The sequence below is a fragment of the Dicentrarchus labrax genome, unplaced genomic scaffold, assembly GCF_905237075.1.
Source record: "Dicentrarchus labrax unplaced genomic scaffold, dlabrax2021, whole genome shotgun sequence".
NCBI lineage: Eukaryota > Metazoa > Chordata > Actinopteri > Moronidae > Dicentrarchus > Dicentrarchus labrax.
The window spans coordinates 5,402-17,436 of NW_026136910.1; the positions used below are offsets into that span (position 1 = coordinate 5,402).

The window sequence follows — 12,035 nt, forward strand, 5'->3', positions numbered from 1 at the left end:
TCTGCTTCACCACTGGAACCTTGCTCATGGGACTGTCAGGTTCTTCTGCACTGCTTTCATAAACAGAGGCTTTCGACAGAAGATATTCATCACCACTGCTTATAGAGGTGCCAAAGGCGTGTGATGCCTTGGAAATCTGTTCAAGGTATTCTAAAGGCTGTGAGCTGCAATGAAATGTGCCCAAAAGCTTATAGTTAAAGGCATAAGGAAACACTAACCTGGATTTAGAAATCTTAAATTGTCTTAAACCATGGCAACTTAACATGACAATCAGCCCTGTGTGATACACAGGATTAGAGTTAGGGTACGAAGCTATGAGCCACAGAAGAACAGAGGGATTCATTTTTAAATCATTGTTATCTTTGTTTCCCCTGTATGAGCTTAGGTGTCCTACTGATTTCAGAATGCAAACTTACAAATACACTTTCAGTTCTTGTCAGGGGGGTTGATCTGGGTCCTCAGGATCAGAGTGTGAGTTTCAAAGGATGCTTGTTTCCTCTGATTCTGAGCTTGATTCCTAGGGAAAAAAACAGAACATCTCTCAAGAGTATTTCCTAAAATCAGTCCCCCACTTCCGTAGTAATGTAAAGTCGGTTTTCTGATTAGAACCAGCGAGGGATACATTGGTGCAATTGTTCAGTTGGTCGCTAACGCTCTGCAATCAGATGGTCACACAGAAGATTACAGGCACTACTGAGAGTCGACTTCTTTTCTGTTGCTATACAAGCGGGACCAGTGAGGTAATTAGACAATAACCAAGTTCTGTCTTCACAAACATGTAAAAATCACAAAGTTGGCTCATCATAAAAGAAGCTTTCTTGTTTACAGAATCCATCCATCTCCTTGAATGAATGAATACCCCTATACTGTGACTACATACACAAACAATAACAATACACAAAAGTTGCAACCCTTTCATCAAGAATAAATATTAGCCTACATATAAATATGAAATAATATGGGCTAAATAACAACATATTTAACAATGAATTAGTGAGTGACCGTAAAAGGTGTACTTCCTGGGATTGAGGTAGGGATGGGGTTCACACCAGGAAATTAACCACTCCAGTTCACTTGATAACGGACCGAGACTACAAGGTGGACCGGAGAGTGGTTGTTTGGTCTGCACCAGAGTTCGAGGCCGGCGTTCATACCATCCCAAATGAACCACACCAACGGGGCAACGCTCCAAGGTTCAGTTCAACCAGACAAAACAAGGCTGGTGTGAACATGACCTAAGAACAGTCTAACAGTCTAATAACAACACTGTGGTGAATGTACAGTTGCGACCATTTTTGATAGTGCTTCTGTTTCTGTATGTTGGAATAACTTTGCTAAAACCATAACTCACTTTGACATAAACCTGCACATTATGAAAATGTTAAAGCGCTGCATACAATCAGATATCAAGGTTGTTAGAAACATGATTATTGTTCCAAATGCAGTAACAAATGAGGGGCTGCACACAGGTACACAGTGGTTTGCCACATGCCATTTTAAGTTTGTGGATAGTCTAGTTTTCACACAGCTGTTGAATTATTTAGTTTCAAACACTTAAATCTAGTTGTGCTATCTCACTGCAGCTGCACACTTACTATCATGACTTTCCAAGTGACCCTATATAGTAACTAACTGGTAATAACAGGATGGAATTGACCATTAGGAGGGTTGTCATATGGAACAAGTTAAAAGCAGTGTTTGACCCTTACCAAGATCTTGGTAGAGGTAGCTGCGTCTCTGCTGGAAGTCCTGACAGTGGTAAGGCCTCAAAGACAACAAAGACAGGACACATTTACTACAATTTTCAACAAAATGAGTTTAACTAAGAGCTGCAGAACCAGAGCACTCAACTCCTTCCCACATATTTTTTATTATTGAAAATTAAAAGATGCAAGGGAGTTTTAAAAAGAGTAAATCACATTATATTAGGGGCTGTGCAATATGACAAAAAAGTGTATGCCTTAATAGGTAATTTCTAATCCAGTTAACAGTACTGTAAATTCAATGAATATAAATATATAAATTGCATAGCCATATCTTTGCAGAGGCAAGTTTTTTCCTCACTCGAAGGACAGAGGGTGTCACTCCCTGTACAGATTAAAGCCCACCGAGGCAAAATGTGTTTTGTGAATCTGGGCTATACAAATAAAATTTGATTTGATTTGTGATGTAAGTTGCAGCTCAGATTAGGGCATTCAAAATCCCTGCTATTCTTACCAGATCCTCCATGTTTCATCAAAATAGATAAGAGTATTGCAATCTTAGTATTGTATCACAACTTGTATTACCTCTGTTTGGTGCTCTCTCAGGCGACGTGAGCCTGTCTTTATCCTTGTGAGTTGTCTACTCCGTCTGCATGATGTGAAACACAAACAAGTTCACCTAGCTGATGTAATATTTGACCTATGAATGCATGACTTTAAAAAATCTTTCAAAGATGGCTATCATTTCTTAACTAAACATTGTTAATAAAATCTCATAAATGTTATGTCTATTAGGAAAATCAAGTCCAGGTTTAAACAAAAAAAAAATTTTTTAAAAGGAAAACTATCTCTGTTACTTATAAATGTGTTACAGAGACGATGAACTGGCTTAAATCACAATCATGAAGCTTTTACATGGCTGAACAACGATAATTAAGATGTTGTCACTCATTTCAACGAGCTGCTTTTTTAGGTGTGTTAGGTTTTTAGGCTCCTTAACTTAAGAACATGATATTAGTTGAATATTACATTAACATGCTGCACATCTGGAGAAGCCTCTGGAATAGTGGCGTTAATTCAAATGAAAATGTAAACTTGTAATCCCACAATAACATTATAATGTTCCACATGTTTGTCTTATTTGAGTCAAAATGAAAATGCAATAATATAATTTACATTTTCATATACTTGTATGGGCATTGTATGACCATATTAAAATGAAAATGAAAACAGGATTTGACATTTCATTTTCAAAGACTTAAACTAAAGTGGACATTATTTTAAAGAGCATGTTGACATGCACATGTAAATGCACTAAAGGTCAAATGCTGTTTTCATTTTAATATGGTCATAGAATGCCCAGACAGGTATATGAAAATGAAAATGTAAATAATTATTTTCATTTTCACTCAAAATAACACATATGTGGTAAATTATAATGCTATTGTGGAATTAAATTCTCATTTTCAGGTTTACATTTTCATTTAGATTAAGTCCACAATACGCTTCCCTTAACATTAGCATCACTTTCTACCTTCTGCAACAGGTCAGAAAGTCAAAGTGTAAAAAGAAGAACCTTAAAAACTACAGTGACATTAGCTCTCTCTGCTAACATTACAAACAACAGCTAGAATACGCTTCTGACTGCAAACACATCACATAAAAAGTTCATTAAGACGTCACAAAAAACCCATAAAAACCTAATTATCAACCTGAAACTCGTTTTAGAACTTACTCAGTTTTCATCTTTTTCCGTCGTTGTCGCTCACATCTCTCTTCTGCGCATGCGTCTGTTCTGCGCCGCTCCGACTGACCGTGAGGGGCGTGTCATTGAGCGTCATCACCAGGTAGGGGGGTGAGGGGGAGGCGGTAGCGACGGGGACCGCTGGAGTCAGGACAGGTGTGTGTCTGCTGCACCGCTGATTCAGCGCTGACACACACCTGTTCTGACCCAGCGGTCCCCGTCGCTACCGTCCCCCTCCCCCACCCTGACATCCTTTACTGTCTGTCATCCGTCACTTGTTAGACGTAATGACGCTATTTCCTGTTGATGTTCCTTCACAATAAAAAGTATTCCATTCGTGAATGAACGAGATGCTTTTAATGTGAAGAGGATTATAGGAACTTCAACATTTCTGCCACTCTGTTAGCAGACATTAATTTAAAAACCGGACTAATTACACAGGTGTGGACCTATTCCACTGTTCAATCAGCTAATCAGTTTGAACATTGTAGGAGATCTGTGTTGTTGTGTTTTGTTGCTTGTTCCTATACGTAGTGTTTATATTTGTATTACTTACTTTTATTGTTTATATCTACCTCAGAGAAAACCAGAAGAGAGAATTTAAAATAAAACTTAGACCATATAAGACATAAAATCATAACATAAAACATGAGTTTGCAGGATAAAATAGTGATTTGTATTACAATCAGTAAAAGGACATACAGTGCAAATGAAAGATTAAAACTGAGTGCTTTAAAAGAGCTCAATTATAAGCACATGAGAAACTAAACATTTTTAACCTGGATTTAAAAATGTTTATAGTTGGGGCTGATTTCAGAGGGGTATTGCACAAAACCAAGATAAGGGATATGTTGGTTATCCCGGCTGAATTTAGCCTCATGTCGGTTGCATGAAAGCAGGTCAAACTTATCCCGGCCAAGTTACTATGGTGATTTATTCTCTGCAGCTAGCCTGCTCCAGACCAGGCTAACAGCCGGGCTAAGATTAATCCTAGTGATTCACCTGTATTTCCATCCATCCAACTCCCATTCACCTGTTCCCTCTTCATAATGTCTTGCCCTTTCTTGGAGGATGTGCTGGATGAGGAAGCCCTAATCCTCAGACGAGCATTTAGTCATGCAAGAGTCTTCTGGGACAGGTCAGACCCATTGGCTGTTGGAGAGGACTATCTCATTGAGAGATACAGATTCTCAGGTGATGGACTAAGATATTTATGTAGGCTGCTGGGTCCAAAAAATACAGCACCAGACGGCAGGAAGCCATGTTCTCACTGTACCACAGATGGTCTGTGTTACATTGAGATGTTTAGCAAGTGGGAGCTTCCTTTATTCTGTTGGGGATGCAGAGAACCTCAATAAAGGAACCATTTGCAGCACATATCCTGGCTTGGTGGGCCGCCCCCTGTGCCAGTTCTATGGGCTTTTTTAACTGCTACAATCATACAGACATTCAACATGTCAGCAGATACCTAATCTATTCACCTCATTTGTTCACTGTTATCTACTTTATAGTCACTGACCAGCCTGTAAAATGTTATTTATATTTAACTTTTTCAACATTTTTAATGTAACTTGCTGCCAGGTCTTTTTATGGCCAGACAAGTTTGTTCTTTATGAAGGATAGAAAGATAAAATAGATAATTGTTTGCACTTAATCATACTCTACATTTAAGTAACATGCACCTCTACTTGCCACATTTAAAGCAAAGTGTACAACAGTTGATTAGTGGACTTACAGTAACTCCTTTAGTCCTTTAATTGGAGCCTAATGATGACAGTTCCAGTGGAGCACTGTTTATTCATTGTACAGTTTTGGACTACTTAAGCATTAAGCCGGTCCACTATTGTCTGCCAGGCTTTTTTCTCTTTCTTTAATTATGGCGTTGGTATTGCCTTTTTTTCTTATGATATCTTTCACCTCTTCATAGAACTCCATCAGGAGCGGCCGTGAAATATGAACGCGACTCTTATCCATGTTCCCGTCGGTGATTCTGTGAGCGATCGCGAGGTCTATTTCAGTATGCCGTGAACACGCACTTATCCTGACTATCTACACCTGGCTTAACATAGCCGCACCTTTTAATTCTGGCTCGGCAAACGTGCAACCAATTAAACCAGGATGCGCCGACTAGGCTAGGTCAAGGCGCTTGTTCAATTATCCTGGATTTCTTTATTCTACTTTTGTGCAATACCCCTCAGCTCTGCTGGTAGTTTGTTGTGTGCAGCATAACAACTAAATACTGCTTCACCCTGTCCAGTTTGAACTCTGTGCGCCACTATCTGACCTGAATCAGTAGATCTCAGAGACCTACTGGATTTATACTCTACCAACATGTCATTTGTGTATTCTGGACTTAAACCATTTAGTGATTTCAAGACCAGTAGCATAGCAGTTAGATATTACATGTAAATGAGGTTGATAACTTGGCTGACTTTAAAGGGGACATATTATGTAAAACCAACTTTTAATCGATTGATTATTTACATTTGGGACTCTGGAGGGCCTATCAGCAGGCAAAGTGTGAAAACAGATGACTCCAGTATTTTTTTTGTGGGGTGCCTCAGTCAAAATACCGGAGATAAAGCAGTTAATGTTGACTTCGCAGGGCGTGTGGCGTCACATTCCCTGATTGCGAACTTTCACCGCAGACGTTGCCTAGCAGCGCTCCACCATTGTCCAGATAAAAAGGCGAGAGTGCGGCGAGGGAGCAGAGGAGCGGAAGAGCGGCCTTATGTCTGAGCAAAAGTATGCTAACTGTTCTGTTCTGAGTCCCAGCCTCAGAGGATTTAGGAGTCCTGTGGATAAATTTTATATATGACGGCAATGAACCTTGGTCAGTACAATGCTGGACTGTCCCAACACTGTTGCTGAAAGAGGGAGCAGTACCAACTGTCTGTGGCAAGATGGCAGAGGAAGAAACTAAGTATTTTTAAGAGTTTATGCTTTGTTTTTCATTGTTTGTGTAACGCTAGCAAACGCTAACTGCTGTTAACTGCTGGAGCCTCAGTGACGCTAACATAACAGTTATTCTGTTGTTAACGTTAAATTTTGTTAAATGTGTGCAAGATGCACTTCAAACTTATAAGGTTACTTATGGTAACTTATAACCATATTCTTCCCTGCTGATATTTTTATAGAGATTCACCCAACGTTATACGTGATACCCCGCTGCCAGTATCTCAGTGCAGGAGGACGACTCGGTAAAAGTTACCGTTACTGTTGTGTGTGCTTTGTGGTTGGGGGGAAATTGACTTAATGTGCGTCTGTATTTTGGCAAACGTGCATGCTTTTCATGAAGTACTATGCTTGTGTGTCGCTGCTAGAATAAGCAGAGACGTGACCTCTGAGCTAACAAACTGTAGTGGCAAGCCTCATCAGCTGTTCCGCTCGTTGAACTACGTTACGTTACGTTACGTTACTTTATGATGCAGCTGGTCGGTACAAAGGATACAAAGTAAAACATTATGAGACAGTATTTGCTTTTACTGCATTACAAATTACTTCGGTAACTCTTTCTTGTTCAGGGTCTGACTCAGGTTCAAACATATATGGTTGGACCACAAAGTTTCCTCCAGTTGCCATCTTTCTCCCAGGGTTCACGTTTAACTGTTGTCATGGTAGCGTGAAGCGTGCTGGCGTTGGAGACAGGCACTCAAACCCGAATTTTCTGAACAGGGCTGTTTTGACAGGGTGATTGAACTGCTGTGGTGCTTCATCCTTATGGTATTTTGACCAAAGCATGTCACAGACATTCTTATAGACGACAAAATATGCCCAGACTTCAGACAGAAAAACACTGCGGCTGTGTAGGAGACTTGGATAAAGTCTCTCGCGAGTTCTCCACTCTGTGATTATCTACCATGGTTAGCATGGTAATTAAAACTTTACCATCAGGAATTTTACCGTACTTTACCGTGATACCTGTAACCGATATATCCCCACTCAGTAATTACATATTGCAGAGAAGATCTCATGAAATGGTTGACTGGTGAAGCCAAAAAATTACTGTAGCCTTTTAGACATTTGTGTGAAGTTTGTCATAATTAGAGTCCAAGTGAATGCTTGTGCCAAATTTGAAGGAATACTCTAAAGGCTAGCAGGCTCACAAGAATGAGACGGACCTTTGAACTTTTGGATATGAAATGTCATCACTTTATATTTTTACCTAATTGGACACTTCTTTGTCATAATGAGCATATGAATTCTTGAATTATGGCCTGATACATGTTATGTGTGGTCACCTTGACCTTGACCTTTGACCTTTGACCATCAAAATCTAATCAGATCATCCTTGAGTCCAAGTGAATGCTTTTTGCCAAATTTGAAGGAATTCCCTAGAGGCTTTCCTGAGATAGCAAGATTTCAAGAATGAGACTGACCTTTGACCTCTTGGATATAAAATGTCACCACTTTATATTTGTACCAAATTGGCTAATTAGCGTATGAATTATGGAATTATGGACTAACACATGTTTTGTGAGGTCACTTTGACCTTGACCTTTGACCACCTTTTATTTATTTCTAAATGTGTATGTGCAAGTATGTTTTATACTTTTACATACATACAGCTAACAAAAAGAATGAGACTGCTTTCAAAGTAAGTTAAAGTGATTAAATTGCTTCCCTTTTGCAAATAATTTCATAATATCAAACTTTGATCACTTAAAATTGCATTAATCTGTATGCGATATGAGGTTTTTTGATATACACACTTACACACTTTGTCAGGAAAATGGCCCCACCGGTGCAAACTTACACATTGCAATACCATCTATGACCACTGGCGCGCATACACACACACACACCCCGTCGTGAAAACTAACTTCATGGGGTCCAATTTTTTTTCAAAAAAACACACTAGGCCTATCAGGAGGCTGTTTTCTATTGATTGCAATGCTCGTGCCTGTGAAAACTGGTCCCCACCGCGTGAGTGAAAAGTCAGGTTGTGGTCCCCATCAGGATAGAAAAACGCACACAAGCACACACACTATAATACACACACACTATAATACACACACACACACACTATAATACACACACACACACACACACACACACACACACTATAATACACACACACACACTATAATACACACACACACTACAATACACACACACTATAATACACACACACACTATAATACACACACACACACTATAATACATACACTATAATACACACACACACACACTATAATACATACACTATAATACACGCACACACACACACACACTATAATACACACACTATAATACACACACACACACTATAATACACACACACTATAATACACACACACACACACTATAATACACACACACACACACACACTATAATACACACACACACACACACACTATAATACACACACACTATAATACACACACACACAAACACTATAATACACACACACACACTATAATACACACACACTATAATACACACACACTATAATAACACACACACACACACACACACACACACACTATAATACACACACACACACACACACACACTATAATACACACACACACACACACACACACACTATAATACACACACACTCACACACACACACACACACTACACTACACACACACACTATAATACACACACACACTTTAATACACACACACACACACTATAATACACACACACTATAATACACACACACACACACACTATAATACACACACACACACACACACACACACTATAATACACACACACACTTTAATACACACACACACACTATATTATACACACACACACACACTATAATACACACACTATAATACACACACACACACACTATAATACACAAACACACTATAATCACACACACACTATAATACACACACACTATAATACACACACACACACACACACACTATAATACACACACACACACACAAACACTATAATACACACACACACACACACTATAATACACACACACACACACATTATAATACACACACACACACACACACACTACAATACACACACACACACACACACACTACAATACACACACACGCACACACACACACTATAACACATACACACACACACACACACATACACACACACACATACCTTTGAAGTTGATGTATCCATGACGATATACCAGGAACAGAACAACAACAACCACAATGATAAAGATCAGAGGCACACTGACACCGATCACTGTGTCTCTGGTTCTCTTCTGTAGTTGTAGTTCGACTGTAACAGAAACACACAGAGAGACCTTCACTGACCTTTGAACTCTCTGATTGATCTGATCTAATACCTGCAGACTGATTGATCTGGTCTAATACCTGCAGACTCATTGATCTGGTCTAATACCTGCAGACTCATTGATCTGGTCTAATACCTGCAGACTGATTGATCTGGTCTAATACCTGCAGACTGATTGATCTGGTCTAATACCTGCAGACTGATTGATCTGGTCTAATACCTGCAGATTGATTGATCTGGTCTAATACCTGCAGACTGATTGATCTGGTCTAATACCTGCAGATTGATTGATCTGGTCTAATACCTGCAGACTCATTGATCTGGTCTAATACCTGCAGACTCATTGATCTGGTCTAATACCTGCAGACTGATTGATCTGGTCTAATACCTGCAGACTGATTGATCTGGTCTAATACCTGCAGACTGATTGATCTGGTCTAATACCTGCAGACTGATTGATCTGGTCTAATACCTGCAGACTGATTGATCTGGTCTAATACCTGCAGACTGATTGATCTGGTCTAATACCTGCAGACTGATTGATCTGGTCTAATACCTGCAGACTCATTGATCTGGTCTATTACCGGCAGACTGATTGATCTGGTCTAATACCTGCAGACTCATTGATTATGAGGAGTGGAACCAACCTTCTCTCTTGCTGATGATATTCAGGTAAACTTGAGTCTGTTTACTCTCTCCCATACCCCAACGGACGATGCATCTGTACATTCCTCTGTCTGGCAGTCGAAGGGTTTTCAGAGTGAGGCTGACGTCTCCAGTCTTCAGAGCGTCCGTCTGTAGTTCTGTGCGGGTTCTGTAGGACGGGTTCTGGTCTTTAAGAACATCTCTCTCTGTATTATTGATGGTTTGACGTAGATGAACAGTGGAGGGATTGAGTTCATAGCGGCTCCATTCCACAGATTTAACAGTGACATCAGGAGGAGCCTCACAGGGCAGAACCACAGACTCCTCCCCCTCAATCCCCTCCTTCTCCTCAATCTCCCCCACTCCAGAGGCATGCTGGGTAACTGTAAGGACAGACACACAGTTTCTTTATATGAGCTCGTTGTTCATCCAATCACAGGCTGCAGGGGGGACATTAAAAAGGTTGACCTGCTACAATAACTGCATTAATGATTATTGATTATTGATGAGTTTGTAGAATCAATAAATCAGAGTGTGACATCACTGTTAAATAAAAATAAATTGTGTTCTAGTTAATGAAAGCACTGTATCATTCATATTATAATCAGTAGACTGTGTGCTGCCCCCTGCTGGTGAGTCCTGTGTACATGTTCTTACACTGTATTACATATTGTATTATAAGAGCTGTTACTCTGCCTCTGATTGGTCCAATAAACAAACACTGAGTGTATTATAAGAGCTGTTACTCTGCCTCTGATTGGTCCGTTACACAAACACTGAGTGTATTATAAGAGCTGTTACTCTGCCTCTGATTGGTCCAATAAACAAACACTGAGTGTATTATAAGAGCTGTTACTCTGCCTCTGATTGGTCCGTTACACAAACACTGAGTGTGTGTGTGAGGAAACTAGTTAACAGGAAGTGAGCCAGAGGCTGTGAGGAGGAGGAGGAGGAGGAGGAGGAGGAGGAGTCTTCCTCAGTAGTTTCCAGAGTGACAGTAATGTACACAGCGGCTTCCATCAATAATTATTATTGAATCATTATTATTATTGATCAGAATATTGATGACGCGTCCTTCACGCTGTTTCCGGGGAGCAGCAGAGAGCACGAGCGTCCGTTGGGCGCTGAGCGGGAAACGCCCTGCTGCCTCACACACACACACACACACACACACACACACACACACACACTCACACTCACACAGAGACACACACAGACACACACACACACACACGCACACACTCACACTCACACTCACACTCACACACACACACACACACACACACACACACACACACACACACACACTCAGGGAGTTGAAGCTTACCGAGCACGAGGATCACAGACAGCAGCAACATCTTCATCGTTCCTCTTCTTCACTTTGTGTCGGTGTACCGGAGCTCCGGACCGTCCGCTGACTAACTCAACTTTACTTTCGGTTACACAGGAAGCGGAAACTGCACTCAGCGTTTCCGCTCAGCCTTCACAATAAAACACTGCGCACTGCGCCTGCGCACAAGCGGACAGCTCCCACAGCGTCACAAACAAAAACATGACGTCAGTGTGAACGAACATTATACCATATTTATATATAAATAATATACCACATACAGTCAAGCCCAAAATTATTCATACAATGAGTTTTTGCCGGCTTACTATTTCATTTCTAGTTCATCATGGATATTCGTAAGTGGTTGAAAAG

At 40.3% G+C, this 12,035-nt stretch overlaps 1 protein-coding gene and 1 long non-coding RNA gene across 2 annotated transcripts; both read right to left on the bottom strand.

Annotated features, from left to right (window-relative positions):
- Window positions 1-9,663: 9,663 nt before the first annotated feature.
- On the bottom strand, window positions 9,664-10,235 carry LOC127360655 (uncharacterized). Its single transcript, XR_007883873.1, has 3 exons — window positions 10,217-10,235; window positions 9,993-10,020; window positions 9,664-9,852 (listed from the first exon to the last, which is right to left on the bottom strand). It is a non-coding gene; the product is annotated as an uncharacterized LOC127360655 (long non-coding RNA).
- A 65-nt stretch (window positions 10,236-10,300) lies between these two features.
- LOC127360654 (programmed cell death 1 ligand 1-like) lies at window positions 10,301-11,803 on the bottom strand. The gene is made up of 2 exons (XM_051395103.1): window positions 11,661-11,803; window positions 10,301-10,716 (listed from the first exon to the last, which is right to left on the bottom strand). The coding sequence occupies exons 1-2, from the start codon at window positions 11,695-11,697 to the stop codon at window positions 10,316-10,318; spliced, it is 438 nt and encodes a 145-aa protein (XP_051251063.1). The 5' UTR covers window positions 11,698-11,803; the 3' UTR covers window positions 10,301-10,315.
- Between the last annotated feature and the right edge of the window lie 232 nt (window positions 11,804-12,035).

What these genes read in the sequence shown, in the direction of transcription:
- LOC127360654 (XM_051395103.1), bottom strand. Translation starts at nt 11,697, where the DNA reads ATGAAGATGTTGCTGCTGTCTGTGATCCTCGTGCTCG. An exon ending in GTCTGTGATCCTCGTGCTCG is followed by an intron (nt 10,717 to 11,660) that starts GTAAGCTTCAAC and finishes CTGTCCTTACAG; the next exon opens with TTACCCAGCATGCCTCTGGA.